At 36.0% G+C, this 16,088-nt stretch overlaps 1 protein-coding gene across 1 annotated transcript in view; it reads right to left on the minus strand.

The window, feature by feature from the left end:
• The window catches only part of si:ch211-80h18.1 (uncharacterized protein LOC555593 homolog), a 47,051-nt gene that overhangs the window by 17,943 nt on the left and 13,020 nt on the right, over window positions 1-16,088 (minus strand). The window contains exons 9-22 of the mRNA XM_056480205.1: window positions 14,138-14,188; window positions 14,000-14,050; window positions 11,012-11,065; window positions 10,870-10,908; window positions 10,007-10,153; window positions 9,900-9,932; window positions 9,778-9,816; window positions 9,663-9,686; window positions 7,138-7,185; window positions 7,001-7,045; window positions 6,864-6,908; window positions 3,127-3,171; window positions 2,997-3,044; window positions 2,886-2,921 (exon numbers count right to left, since the gene is read on the minus strand). Coding sequence (XP_056336180.1) covers window positions 2,886-2,921; window positions 2,997-3,044; window positions 3,127-3,171; window positions 6,864-6,908; window positions 7,001-7,045; window positions 7,138-7,185; window positions 9,663-9,686; window positions 9,778-9,816; window positions 9,900-9,932; window positions 10,007-10,153; window positions 10,870-10,908; window positions 11,012-11,065; window positions 14,000-14,050; window positions 14,138-14,188 — 705 coding nt within the window. The remainder of the gene's footprint in view (window positions 1-2,885; window positions 2,922-2,996; window positions 3,045-3,126; window positions 3,172-6,863; window positions 6,909-7,000; window positions 7,046-7,137; window positions 7,186-9,662; window positions 9,687-9,777; window positions 9,817-9,899; window positions 9,933-10,006; window positions 10,154-10,869; window positions 10,909-11,011; window positions 11,066-13,999; window positions 14,051-14,137; window positions 14,189-16,088) is intronic.

The raw sequence follows: 16,088 nt of genomic DNA on the forward strand, positions 1-16,088 counted from the left end.
GCGGGGCTAACAGTCATTTAGAGTGGGACTATCATCCATTTAGCACATATGTCATTTAGGGTAGGACTATCAACTAGAGGTCTGTGCAGGACAATTTTTTTGGTCCTGCTATTGCAAGGTTTTATTCCGCCCCCGACTGCTCCCGCCGTATATTCAGCCTTTGTTCACCCACTGCCCGACCTGTCCCATTTTCTACCTGACCCGACCATTCCCGCTAAATTTAGATCTAGTTTCCAAAATCTCACGTTTTAATAGGGTACTACCAAAAGAGAGAGATAATATATTAAACTGTAGGTTGTGCAAGGATTGTAGGCTAAATGTCAGTTTTATTTGCCCCTTTGTGATGAGCCACCTTAAACCTGAGGTGGGACCATCACCCATTTAGGGCAGAACTATCCATCATTTAGGGCAGGAATATTCATCGTTTAGGGTGAGCTATCCATCATTTTTGGCGGGGCTATCAGTCATTTAGGGCTGGACCGTCACCCTTTTAGGGCAGGACTATCCATCATTTAGGGTTGGAATATTCGTCATTAAGGGCGGGGCTATCCATCATTTAGGGCAAGGGTGTCCAAAGTTTTTGGGCCGAGGGCCAAATGCAAAAAAAAAAAAAACAGACATGCATATATATATATATATATATGTGTGTGTGTGTGTGTGTGTGTGTGCGCATTATGGAATTATTTTAATTCATCGTCCAACTGTGTTTCTAGAAAATCTTGAATCTTCTCTGGGCAAATTACAGTTGCAACACTCATCAGACACTCCTTTATAAATTCTCCTTCAGTGAAGGGTTTCCTGTGCTGTGCGATTAGCCGAGCTACCTCATAACTAGCCAGCGTAGAATTTTCTTGCACTTTATTAGCACGGAAAACTGCTGTTGTTGAGCTGATCTGGCAACTGCTAATTGTTTTACTTTTTTGCTGAAGGCCTGATGTTTTGTTTCATAATGTCTTTTAATATTATATTCCTTTATTACTGCAACTGATTCCTGGCAAATTAAACAGACATATATTCCGCTGACCTCTGTGAAGAAATATTCTTTGCCCCAATGTGACTGAAATTTCCTGCACTCACTATTGATTTTCCTTTTTCTTGGTTGCGCCATGGCTTGCCAAAACGAGATTATCAATTATGTTTCCTTCAGTTTGTTCGGTTCGTTTTACTTCATAACAGGAACTGCTGCCTAATTGAAGGCATGTCATAGCGACACCCGGTGGTTATTTGTTGAATTACATTCATTTTTGTATAGCAGGCCAGATTCTATTAACATTTATAAAAAGCCTCGCAGGCCGCCACATAACTGATTGCGGGCCGTAGTTTGGACACCCTTGATTTAGGGCAAAAATATTACTCATTAAGGGATGAGCTATCAGTCCTAAATTGCAGGCCCATCAACCATTTATGGCGGGGCTATCAGCCATTTAGGGTCGGACTATTGTCCATTTAAGCCAGGCTATCCATCATTTAGCGCATGACTATCAAATTGGGGGGGGGGGGGGTTGTGGTGCTATCCATCATTTAGGGTGGGGCTATCAGTAATTTATGGCGGGATCATCACCAATTTAGGGAAGAACTATCCATCATTTAGGGCAGGAATATTTGTCATTTAGAGCAGGGCTATCTGTCATTTAGGGCAAGAATATTCATCAATTAGGGTGGAGCTATCAGTCCTATGGGGCAGGACCATCAACCATTTAGGGCGGCGCTAACAGTCATTTAGGACGTGACATCAGCCATTTAGAGTGGGGCTATCCATAATTTAGTGCGGGGCTGGCTATCAGTCATTTATGGTGGGAATTTTCATCTTTTAGGGCGGAGCTTTCTGTCCTATAAGGCAGAGCTATCAGTCCTATAGGGTAGGACCATCACCCATTTAGGCCAGAACTATCCATCATTCAGGGCAAGAATATTCATAATTTAGGGTGGGGCTATCCGCCATTTAGGGCAGGAATATTTATTACTTAGGGTGGAGCTATCAGTCATATAGGGTGGGACCATCAACCTTTTAGGGCGGGGTTATCAGTCATTTAGAGACGGAGCATCAACCATTTTGGGGCAGGGCTAACAGTCATTAAGGGTGGGACCATCATCCATTTAGGTGGGGCTATCCATCATTTAGGGTGGGACCATCATCAATATAGGCGGGGCTATCAGTCATTTAAGGCGTGGCTATCAATCATTAAGGGTGGGATCATCATCCATTAATGCAGGACTGTCCACCATTTAGGGCATGACCATCAGCCAATTAGGGCGGGGCTATCAGTCATTTTGGGCAGGAACATCAGTCATTTGGGCTGGATCTATTAGTCATTTAGGGCGTAACTATTTGTTATTTAGGGCTGAACCATCAGCCATTTAGAGTGGGGCTATCCGTCATTTAGGGCGGGGCTATCAAGAAGTGTCTCATTTCTGCTTTAAATTCGACCATTCGTCGATCTTCCTTCATTTTGTAGATTTTGATCTTCCTTCATGTCTTGCACCGCCCTCCATTTTTTTCTCATTTCAGGACGTTTCAAGTGGATGTTTGTCACGATAGTGGGAAAAATTATTTTAAAACAAGCAAAATAATCTGCCAGTGGGGTAAAGAAAATAATCTTATGTCAAAGCGAGAACAAGGTTATTTTGCTTACCCCATTAGCAGATTATTTAGCTTGTTTTAAGGAAAAACCTCACTTAATTTTGACTTGAAAACAAGACAATATTGTTCGCTTGTCTAGAAAATGCTTCTTGATTTAAAAATGTTGAGACTTGGACTAGAAACAAGATAAAAACTCTATATATGAAAAGCATTAGTAGTGAAGAGATCACCAGAAAGCCAGAAAGTGTCCCGAAAGTCCTAAAGATCAAGCCTGAAAGACATCTGACGTGAAGTGGACGCTTACCTGCTGAATCCACCTGAAAAGCGAGTCCCATGTGATCTGTTGAGACAGCGTCAGTTACTAGGCATGTGGGCTGAACGTCTGCAGGAGTGTCTAAGAGGTCTAAAAGCGTACCTAGACCGTCCGTTTGGGTGTCTGGACCAAAGCTTTCTCCCAATCCACCTGCAGAGGGAGACAGTCTGAGTCCATACTGAGAAACTGAGGGTTCAATGAGGACAACTGAGCAGAATGAAGGAGCTCTCACCCATTAAACCAACAAGAAAGTCATGGCTTGACTGGTCTATTACGCCTGCAAATGAAAATTCAGAAATAAAAATGAGCTCCTCCTGTATGCAGATAAAGTGATTTTTATATGATACATTACGTTTTACATGTCACATGCATAAAGGGAGTTTTTGATGTTACACTAGTGTTGTACTGTTCAAAGCTTTGGGATCGGTAAGCATATTTAATAGCCATTTATTGATCAAAAATATATTTAGGGCAGGGATATCCATCATTTAGGACGGGGCTATCAGTCATTCTTGCAGGGCTATCCCTCATTTAGGGTGGAACCATCATCATTTGGGGCGGGGCTATCAGTCATTTAAGGCGGGACCATCAACCATTTAGGGCGGGGCTAACAATTGTTTAGGGTTGTAAATATTACATGTTAAATAACTTATTTAATTTAACCCTTAAACAGGCTAGATTACATTTTATATGTTACCTGCATGAAGTGAGTTTTTAATTTTACACTAGTGCGTGAAATCATAATCAAAAAATAATTTAATTCATTATTTTCTTTTTAAATATATTTTTCATTTAGGATCTCATTTGGATGTCATTTGGATCTAATTCAGACATTCATTCATTCATTTTCTTTTAAGCTTAGTCCCTTTATTAATCTGGGGTTGCCACACAGCGGAATGAACCACCAACTATTCCAGCATATGTTTTGTTTTACTCAGCGGATGCCCTTCCAGCTGCAACCCATCACTGGGAAACACCCACACACTCTCATTCACACACATACACTACGGACAATTTAGCTTACCCAATTCACCTATAGCGCATGTGTTTGGACTGTGGGGGAAACCGGAGCACCCGGAGGAATCCCACACAAACACGGAGAGAACATTTAAACTCCACGCAAAAACGCCAACTGGCCCACCCGAGGCTCAAACCAGCGACCTTCTTGCTGTGAGGTGATTGTGCTACCCACTGTGCCACCGTGATGCCCTAATTCAAACATATCTAATAGAATTTTTTTATTATTATTATTTATTTAGGTTGTATCTCTCAGGATACACTGCCTTATTAGAGTATCTGCTTGTTAAGTGATGTCATGCGAAGCGGCTTCCGGGTCCAAGCGCTCTATCAAACTGTATGGGGAGGCTCATGAAATGGTAATAATAAACGTTTACAAAGCAATGTAATACTTTCGAACATCACAATCACAATATATATATATCCATGGCTAATATCCGATGGGCACAAAGTGATTAATTTTTTTATAAATTGTTAATATTTTGGTATTTGTGATGCAGCAAGCCCAGAGATTGTTGTGTACACCAGTGTTTCCCAACCCTGTTCCTGGAGGCACACTAACAGTACATATTTTCGGTGTTTCTCTTATCTGACCCATTAACTTTAGGTTTCGGAGCCTCTTCTGATGTTATGATAAGTTGATTCAGGTGTGTGTGATTAGGGAGAGGTTGAAAAAGTGAACTGTTGGTGTGCCTTCAGGAACAGGGTTGGGAAACACTGGTGTACACTATGCCTTTATATAAAATTCACTTTAATGTGTGATATGACTAAAAAGTGATCATAAATTAATGTTTTGTCAAATTAAATGAGTGACGGCTTGGACCCAGAAACAGTATTACATAAGTCTCCAACACGTCACCACTTAACAAGCGGATAAAAAAATGTGTGTTTTTTTTGGTGATTCTGAATTCCCCTTTTATTTTAAAACTCACCAAACATATTTATTTAATAATTATAAACAGTGTAAACAACAGATTTAATCTTAACAAGTATATATTTTCCATGACTGTTACAAGCAACAATAAATGTCCATATTTAAAATATATGTATTTTAAAATATAATTCAGAAAGATCACATGATTATTCAGAAATCAAATGTGCTCATTTTACGAATATTCATTCATTCATTTTCTTTTCATCTTAGTCCCTTTATTCATCTGGGGTCGCCACAGTGGAATGAACCACCAACTATTCCAGCATATGTTTTACACAGCGGATGCCCTTCCAGCCACAACCCAGACTGCGAAACACCCATACACAGGGGCAGATTGGCCATCTGGCAATTCTAGCAAATGCCAGAAGGGCTGGACCATTTTTTAAAAGTGGGCCGGTAAGTCTTTTTTATTTAAAATGTTTTTATGAATCGTTTTACATGCATGCAGCTTTTATCTCTTCCAATATGTGAATATGATGATGATGATAATAGTAATAATACTAATAAATGTTAAGCATTTGGCCCAATCGGCGATGGGCGGCTGGTTTCGAGATGGGCCGACCCAATCCGACCTAATCAGAGGGTACATGGACATAATCAAAATCTGGCAAAAATATCAACCAAACAGTAAGTGCAACACAAGCTAATTGTCAGAGATGGACCGTAAAAACAGGAAAGGCGGTGCCGAAAAGCTCAGAGAAAGCAAATAAAAGGTGCAACGCAGTGGCGTAGTGGGTAGCGCTGTCGCCTCACAGCAAGAAGGTCGCAGGTTTGAGCCACGGCTGGGTCAGTTGGTGTTTCTGTGTGGAATTTGTATGTTCTCCACGTGTTGACGTAGGTTTTCTCTGCATGCTCCGGTTTCCCCCACAAGTCCAAAGACATGCGCTATAGGGGAATTGGGTAAGCTAAAATTGTGTGAATGTGTGTGTATGAGTGTTTCTTAAAACATACGCTGGATAAGTTGGCGGTTCATTTCGCTGTGGTGACCCCAGATTAATAAATATTCATTTATTCATTTTCTTTTCATCTTAGTCCCTTTTTTATCAGGAGTCGCCACAGCGGTATGAACCACCAACTATTCCAGCATATGTTTTACACAGCGGATGCCCTTCCACGTATGTATCACGTGTTGACGTAGGTTTTCTCTGCATGCTCCGGTTTCCCCCACAAGTCCAAAGACATGCGCCATAGGGGAATTGTGTAAGCTAAAATTGTGTGAATGTGTGTGTATGAGTGTTTCTTAAAACATACGCTGGATAAGTTGGCGGTTCATTTCACTGTGGTGACCCCAGATTAATAAAGGGACTAAGTCGAAAAGAAAATGAATGTATGTATAAATTTGTTATAAATGGGTTGTTTTTGTTCCAGTCACATACATTAAATGTTTACATATCTATTACATATGGTGCTGCTTATGTTATTTCACCATTTGTACATCACTATAAGTGAATGTGCATGTCTGGGGGTGGGGCTGTGTCAATGTGGTAATGTGAGCTGGTGTGGCTACAGTGCCAGGGCTGAATTTTTGTCCCAGTCCGCCCCTGCCCATACACACTCATACACTACAGCCAATTTAGCTTATTCAAATCACCTATAGCACATGCCTTTGTACTATGGGGGAAACACAGAAAGAACATGCAAACTCCACACAGAAATGCCAACTAACCCAGCCGGGGCTCGAGCCAGTGACCTTCTTGCTGTGAGGCGATTGTGCTACCCACACTTATACTTATTATTATTATTATTATTATTAATACTAAAATTAGTTGCTTAGTAGCCGTGCTGCTTATTTGTTTATGTATGGACATCACTAAAATTTATATTTCCATGATGAATAGAAAGAGCATTTATTTAACACAAATCTAACATTCTAATTAGTCTAAACAGTTAATTTTCATCATATGAATGCATCCTTTCAAAATAAAAGCACCAGTTTCTCATAGTAAACACTTTTGAGCAGTAGTTTAGATCAGTGTTTTTGCATTAACTCTTTTCCTATGTAAGGCAGAAGAGATTACCTGTAATTGCCAGATGGGGGCTTGCGCCAAATGAATCAAAACCACCTGAGAAGTGCATAAAACAAACAACACAGTCACAAAACAAATGTAACGTAAGTCTGCTTTTATTCTTTCATTTTCAGCTTGTGAATCCATACCTGTCCCTTGCATCTGAGATGTACCTGCCATGAAATGATCCAGCCCTGCATGATTAAAGCACATTGTCAGTATGGTTAATGACCTCTTTATTTTAAGCCACTTTCATGTATGAAGCTCTTTTTCATGTTTTGCTCACCCGTGAATCCTGTTTCTCCTCCGTTCAGTAGCTGTTTATGTCCATTACCTGTGAGGGGATACTAGTTAAGTTGACTACGTTTACATGGACATCAGTAATTACGTTACCTTAATCTGAATAGGAAAATAATCTGATTAAGGTGTTTACATGAGTTCAGAACTTTCAGAATGTTCCATTCATGTTCCCGTTTTACATGTTATAGTAGCCTACATAGGTTGATTCACAATATTACATCGCCACACAATCAAATCCAATGCTTTCTTCGGAGTAATTTCGAGTGTTGTTAATATATTTTGTTAAGATACGTTAAGCTTTTTTCCTTATAATGGACTTCGTGATACTGTTCAGATTATCTCTGGAATTAAGACTTGTTGTTTACAGTAGTTTGTGTTAATTATCAGTAACTTTTCACAGAAATTTGCAGTTTTCACACATTAAGCATTTTAGAATGTGCCTCATTTTTTTTGTCCGACTTTATCCGCAGTTCAGCAGTTTCACTTTCATTCAGGAACATTTCATTTATGGCCCCACAACAAATTCTGAGGTAATGTATGAGAGTATGAAGTATGGACTGATAGGAAAGAGCTGTTTAAATGGAGTTTGATATGAGTAGAAAGAAAACCACCAGATTTTCTCGGACAGCATTTGTAGAGTTGTATGTAAAAAAACTTGAAATAATGTGTTACTTTATGATTTAGAATTTTTTTAGAGACATCAATTGCGGAGCTTACCGGATATATATATATATATATATATATATATATATATATATATATATATATATATATATATATATATATATATATATATATATATATATATATATATATATATATATATTGCTTATAGTAAGGAATGAAAACAAAGCATGGAACGCCGGGTGAAACACGGTTAAAGGGGCACAGGTGTACGGTTGCTTCACGGATTCCTACTTCATGGGTTTTAGCTCCTGGTTTGAGGGGAAAAATAAGTTAATATTGGTTTGTTTAAGATTAATGTTTGATTGTTGATGTTGGCTTAGTGTTTTAACTTTCGGGATTCATTTGTGTTTGTTGTTTGTTTATTTCCTCTCTAGTTCTTACGGTGATTCATGACGAAATAACGTGTACTAATTCTATGGAGTGTGACCAATAAATGAATCGTGAACCATCAGTGAAAGACTTAGTCATCTTTTAACCAGGACGCCACATGTATTCAGTGATGGAAAGTTTGACAAATCTCCAGAACTTCACTGTGTAGTGTACACTTGTGCCCTTGGAGATGCGGGTGTCTGTGGTCCTGTACTGGCTGGGTAGATGCAGAGAATACAGTGTGAAAAAGCCGTGTGTGTATGATATCCTGTTGAAATTTGCAGTGAATGTACCTACACGACTATAATAGTTTGATGAAGGTGTTTACATGACTGTGCACTTCAATAAAGCCACTAAAATAGGAATACTTCACATCGTAATATGATTTGTGTTGTTATTACTTTAGTCGGATTAAGATAGTCAAGAAACTTCTTAATCTTAATCTTAACTTCTTAGTCTTAATCGTATTAAAATCAGGCTATTGGCTATTCTAGATACTGTGAAACACAATATTGGCTGCGACCGAAACCGCCTACTACTCAGTAGGTACTGCATTTGAATTTAAACGTACTACTCGGCCGTTAGTGAAGTACGTTCTATACAGTATGAATGTGAAAAGTATGAATGGAATTCGGACGTACTACATCCGCCATTTTGTCATGGTCACGTGACCTACCTGCGCCAGTTGCGTCGCTTTACTCGCATTCATGAATTCGCTCGTGGGGCATCATGGGATAGCGCAGCATGCATGGGATGCGCACTCCAGAATATCGGCGGAATCAGGGTACTTCTCGCATACTGATTTTCGAATTCTATGAATAGGGTATATGCCGAGCTAGTATTTTTCCCATACTGATATACTTCCGGTGACCTGTTATTGTGAGTTTTTTTCCATTTTATACGGTTCCTTTTACAGCATCCATGTTGTGATGTAATTAAAATACATTCAGTTAAATAAACTTTGGCGTTCATTTAATTGTTCAAGCGTAAAACAAGACAAAAAGCCGTTTACTCGTACGCGACCGTCAGAATCGGCAGGCTAGCGCAGAAGCTCCATTGAATATACTGGGGTAAAATAAATGCTCATATTATAAAGACATGGCGGGGGAAATGTTATTCAATGCAGTGTTTTGTGTACAATCTGAGACCCACTTTATATCAGATATCCCTCAGCTAGTGGAGATTGCTGATTTTTAAAGAAAACTGACCTTAAATGCGCCGATTTTTGCATTGGAATACAATTGACCCGAAGCGCTTAACCCAGGTTACTGGCAAATTCAAAGTCTTATTAGCATGCTTCGGCATATACCCTATTTGGACATACTACTCGGCTTGCATACTGATTTAAGCGTACTGTTAGTATGGAAGTATGCGGTTTCAGACGCAGCCATTGTCTTTTTTTTGTTTGTGTGTGTGTGTGTGTGTGTGTGTGCATTAACACATCATAACACTCACCGTTAGATTCTGTCTCAGGGATTTCTGAATACACAAGACACAAATGACACAGTGATGAAATCAATTCTTGTTTTAAACAGAACACATTTCCATAAATTATTATGTCTATCATTACCTGGAGGCTCGATCTGAGATCCATCTTGAGATGTTTCTCCTGATGGACGAACATAAGATCTGTTTTTACATTACTGCATAACTGCATTTAAGAAGTAAGAAATAACCCAGTTATTCACATACCATTTTCATATTGTGGAGAGAATCCTTCCGACCCTGAATAAATACATGCATGGATATTAAAACTTTTACATTGAAAGAGTTATGTTTTTGTGAAGCACCTGAAGCACCTGCAGGCTGTGATTGGACCTCGGATGAAACGACACCTGCAGCGTCTGGTGTCTGTCCTGCTGAAGGTCTGCCAGACGTCTGGCTCGATGACATCACTGACTCATGACCTGCTGATATGTGGCCTGATGACCCTTGACCTGATGACACTGACAGATTGACATAATGAGGTGCATGAAAGGCAAACCCCCACCTACATTCCGCCTTTAGGTCATGCAAAACACACTAATTACAATATGCATCATAATCCTTCCCAATCTTTTCATAAATAATACATTTCATGCTAATTTTATCCAGTAATATGTAGATCCCTTACTACATCTGTCATTAATTACAATGTAAAGATGTAAAACTTAATACAATCTATCATACAACACATCATGCAGTGTTTACTAATGCATTGTATGTAACGTGTTTAATTAATAAATGGACTTCTAATTATATGCGCATAATATGTAAATACGGTGGCGCAGTGGGTAGCACAATCGCCTCACAGCAAAAAGATCGCTGGTTCAAGCCCCAGCTGGGTCAGTTGGCATTTCTGTGTGGAGTTTGAATGTTCTTTCCATGTTGGCGTGGGTTTCCTCCGGGTGCTCCAGCTTCTCCCACAAGTCCAAAGACATGCACTATAGGTGAATCAGAAAAGCTAAATTGTCCATAGTGTATGTGTGTGAATGAGTGTGTATGGATGTTTCCCAGTGATGGGTTGCAGCTGGAAGGGCATCCCCTGCGTAAAATATATGCTGGATAAGTTGTCGGTTCATTCCGCTGTGGCGACCCCTGATTAATAAAGGGACTAAGCCGAAAAGAAAATGAATGAAAATATGTATATGTGAAAGATAACACAAACAGAAGTCTCTCTTACCAATAGAAATGGACACTGAATGGACGCCCCCTTCTGTGCCTGAAACACATTTCATTTATTGGGCTTCTGTATGTTTATTAAATTCTTTCAGATGTCATATTTGAGATATTTTACATTCTACTGTGTTTCTGAGTGTCATTACCAGGAACTTTAGATCCTGAACCTCCATTAGCACCCGCACCTCCAGCTCCTACGCCTGGAAAACAATGCACATTGTCAGTCAGGTTATACATTAATATTTAAAAAAGCAAGGACACAATAATTTGATCAAAAGTGAGTGTACAGACATTTATATTGTTATACCTGATTTCTTCTGTTTATGTTACATTCAATAATATATATATATATATATATATATATATATATATATATATATATATATATATATATATATATATATATATATATATATATATATATACAGTTGAAGTCAGAATTAATAGCCCCCCTGTTTATTTTTTTTCCCCAATTTCAGTTTAATGGAGAGAAGATTTTCTCAACACATTTCTAATCATAATAGTTTTAATAACTCATCTCTAATAACTGATTTCTTTTATCTTTGTCATGATGACAGTAAATAATATTTGACTCGATATTCTTCAAGACACTTCTATACAGCTTAAAGTGACATTTAAAGGCTTAACTAGGTTAATTAGGTTAACTAGGCAGGTTAGGGTAATTAGGCCCAAGTTATTGTATAAGTTATTGTATAATGATGGTTTGTTCTGTGGACAATTGAAAAAAAAAAGTTTAAAGGGGCTAATAATATTGACCTTAAAACGGTTCATAAAAAAAAATTAAAAACAGCTTTCATTCTAGCCAAAATAAAACAAATAAGACTTTCTCCAGAAGAAAAAATATTATCAGATTTACTGTGAAAATTTCCTTGCTCTGTTAAACACCATTTGGGAAATATTTAAAAAAAGAAAAAAGAAATAAAAGGGGGGCTAATAATTCTGACTTCAACTGTATATATGTTTCCATTACATTGACATTACATTTTGATAACAGAATAAATAAACAAAAAAAGTTATTTTAAGTTGTAAATAGTGTATTGTTATTAATAATATAAATAGTGTAACATTATTAAAGCTACCAACCCTTACCAAAACAGTTGAATACTGGTGTGCATAATCTATTTAATTTAAAGGTGTGTATGTAAGTTTTTGACTCTTCTAAAGCATAAAAATACTATAATATGTTTACAGATATTAGAGAAACATGCCAAGTGAACATTCTTGGTTATCTGATAAACAATGCTGAAGTCAGATATTCTGCTTTGAAAGCACTGTCTTTGTTTTGGTAATATTAACCTGCCCAATGCCAGTTTAGCCAATTATATTTCAGCACTCTGGGTGGCCTTGCTGGAAAACAGCATATTTCATTCATTCATTCATTCATTCATTCATTCAGAAAAGCTATCAAAGCATGCGTCCGTGACCGAAATGCGACCTCCGGTGGACAGTAGAGGTCTCCAAAATGAGACATAGATTCAGCTCCACATGAGGTTATTAATTAGCAAATAATTTAAATATTACAAGCGTAAACATTAGGTGAGCAGGTTACATTGTAACCCTGTGTCCACAATACGCTACATGATGAGATATGCAGTGATGAGCAATTTGGCTGTTTACACCAGATGAAACACGACAGAAATTTAAATACAGCCAATCAGAAGCACAGAATATGCACTCACGAAATGGTGAGGTTTATAATCTAATTAATACATATTAACCCTTTAACATTATTAAATTTAGTTCTAAGGTTTAATTTCAAGCTGTTTATTTTATTTTCAAGATCTGAGGTGAACTATCTGCTGCTGCTTTCAGTATCTGGTAATAAATGTCATGTTAAATGGCATTCACATTATTAGCGTTTAACACTGAATAAAGCACACAAGGTGATCATAGTTTTCTGTTGTTCACCTGTGAGAAATAGAAGCTGTTTCTAATATATCAATTCCAGGTGTTGGTTTGGACAAAAACTCCTTTTAATATGGAGAATATTCCTTCTATCAGGTGCTGTTGTTTTTATTTAGAGCACGATTTAAATCACTCGCTCCTGTCCTCAATCTGGCAACCTGCGCTTGTGTTTGTTTTGATCCAGCAATACCTAGGTCAACCACTGGGTGTCCAACATACATACTGCACCTTTAAAATGCAATATTATGTACTATAACGCTTCATGAATCATTCAAAATGTTTAGTGGTGTTTGTTGATAATATACTTTCCATGTAAGTATAAATATTTAACTTTCACTTACAGCTTTTTCATTCATTCATTTGTTCATTCATTCATTCATTCATTTATTCATTCATTTGTTTAGTCATTCATTAATTTTTCATTGCCTGATTGATTTTTTCACTCACTCACTCACTCACTCACTCACTCACTCACTCATTCATTCATTCATTGATTCATTCGATCATTAATTTGCATCCTTCGTTTACTTGGTTATTCATTTTTTCCTTCATTGATTGATTGATTTATTCATTCACTCATTTGTTTACTCATTCATTTGACTGCTTATTCATTCATTCATTCAATTGTTCATTGATTGACTGATTCATTTACTCACTCACTCATTGGTTCATTCATTCACTTACTTATTCTTTCATTATTACCTTCGCTTGTTTAATAATTTGTTCATTGATTCATTTGTTTATTCACTCACTCCTTCATTTGTTCGTTCATTCATTAAATTGTTCATTGATTCATTCATCATTTACTCATTCACTCATTGATTCATTGACTTCCACACTCACTCTCTCAATTCCTCATTCATTCGTTAGTTCATTAATACATAAATTCTTTATTGATTGATTGATTCACTCAATCATTTGTTTATTCACTCACTCATTCATTAGTTAGTTCATTCATTAATACATTTGTTCATTTGTTTATTCATCCATTCATTGATTGATTCATTGATTCACTCACTTACTCACTCATTTGTTCACTCACTCACTCATTCATTCATTTATTCATTGATCCATTTACTGGTGGTGGATGAGGAGATTCCCCCAAAAAAGTGTAAAGCGCTTTGAGTGTCCAGAAAACCACTATATAAATGCGAGGATCTATTATGATTATTATTCATTCATTCATTCATTCATTCATTGATCAGTACCTGGAGGAACTATCTCAGATTTCGACCCATCTTGTCCATCGTAACTTGCATCTGTAAGTAAAATAAATACAGCCATTAGGCAAGGAAATGTGTTAGAGGAAAAAAGAAAGTCCTGTTTTTCACAGGTGAATCCAGTACCTTGAGAACTTGAGCCAGATGAATGTGAATACCCGTCTCTACCGTTACCTCCTGTAAAAAAAACAAGAGCACTACTGAGGGCCCTTTCTTTATACAGTAATAAAACCCTGACACCTGTCTTAACACTAACAGTAATCCAATATCACAGTCAGGGCTTAATTACACAACAAAACCTTATTCGCTGCCCACATTATAAGTATTTTCTGAATAAAATACTTGCTTTCATTGATTTTGTGTTGCCGATTGTAGAAATAGTGTGAGTTTTATTGTAATACGTCACACATTTTGTAGCATATTTAATTTTAAAGCTTTTGTAAAGTGAAAACTTTGTCTAACTCAATCCTGGATTCAAATAATTGTTCAATTTTCAGCCAATGCTTAAATGTAGGACATTATTTAAAGAGGTAGTTCATTCTTTTAATTGATTCACATTACAATAATGGGGTTTAATGAAGAAAAATTGGACTGCGCATTAAAAAAAACATTATTTATAGCATTACTGTATATTGTTTCTCTTCATAGGACTACAATATTTCATCTGGAGCTATGAGTATTAACGATTTTTTTGCCTGTATGTATTTTTTTACTCTTAGCACACCGATAGCCATTGACTTGTCTCATTTCTTACTGAGAATTTGAATTTAGTGTAAAAAAAACTCATATTTAATTTTCTACAAAAGAAGCAAAGTCAATTACATCTTGAATGGCCAGAGAGTATGTGAATTAGCAGTAAATTTTCATTTTTAAGTGAACTAATTTAACTAATTTAATGCATAATCCTGATTTCAAGATCGAAATTATGGCCAGCAGCAGACAAAAATGCAGATTTAAATAAATGAATAAATAAGTAAATAAATAAATAAATAAATGAATAAATAAATAAACAAAATAAATAAATAAATAAATAAATAAATGAATAAATAAATAAATGAATAAATAAACATAAATAAATAAATAAATAAATAAATATATAAATAAATAAACAAAATAAATAAATAAATGAATAAATAAACAAAATAAATAAATAAATGAATAAATGAATAAATAAATATATAAATAAATAAATAACAAAATAAATAAATAAATGAATAAATAAATAAATAAATAAATAAATAAATAAATAACAAAATAAATAAATAAATGAATAAATAAACAAAATAAATAAATAAATGAATAAATGAATAAATAAATATATAAATAAATAAATAAACAAAATAAATAAATAAATGAATAAATAAATAAATAAATAAATAAATAATCTAGTAGACTAAGCAAGATTAGAAAAAGACTAGTATTCATGTTGATGGTAGTATTTTAACATATTTTTTCAGTCTTTTTCATATTGTAGGTTGCATTTTGATATTTAGGGTTAAGGCTATTATTTTGAAAACTGACGCATAGATAAAAGATGAGGTGTCTGCATCAACTCAAATTTACAACAGCCAATATATACTTATATGTAGAAAGCATATTATATACAAGCAACATGTCAGTAAAGTTTAACCATAAGTAAAGAAATGTTTCAAATAACCTGTGAAAATAACAGGTAAAATAATATTCCATCATCATTCAAGCTAATCTCAAATAAAAAACACAAACTTATCAAACCACATGAAAGATGAAATGATTTAATGAGTTGTTTTGTTGTTCAAGAGACAGTTCACCCAAAATGGAAAATGTACTCGCTATTTATGCACTTGTCACAAATCTGTTTCTTTTTTCATTTGAACACAAAAGAAGATATTTGAAAAAATGTTGGAAACCTGTAACCATTGACTAGTATTTGTTTTTTCTACTATGGTGACTAAAAAAATCTAAGAAAATTGTCTAATTTACTCACCCTTTACTTGTTTTAAACCTTTAAGAGTTATTATTCTGTTGAACACAAAGAAGATATTTTGAAGAATGCTATAAACCTGTAACCATTGACTTTCATAGTATTAGTTTTTCT

The sequence above is a fragment of the Danio aesculapii genome, chromosome 19, assembly GCF_903798145.1.
Source record: "Danio aesculapii chromosome 19, fDanAes4.1, whole genome shotgun sequence".
NCBI classification, from domain to species: Eukaryota; Metazoa; Chordata; class Actinopteri; order Cypriniformes; family Danionidae; genus Danio; species Danio aesculapii.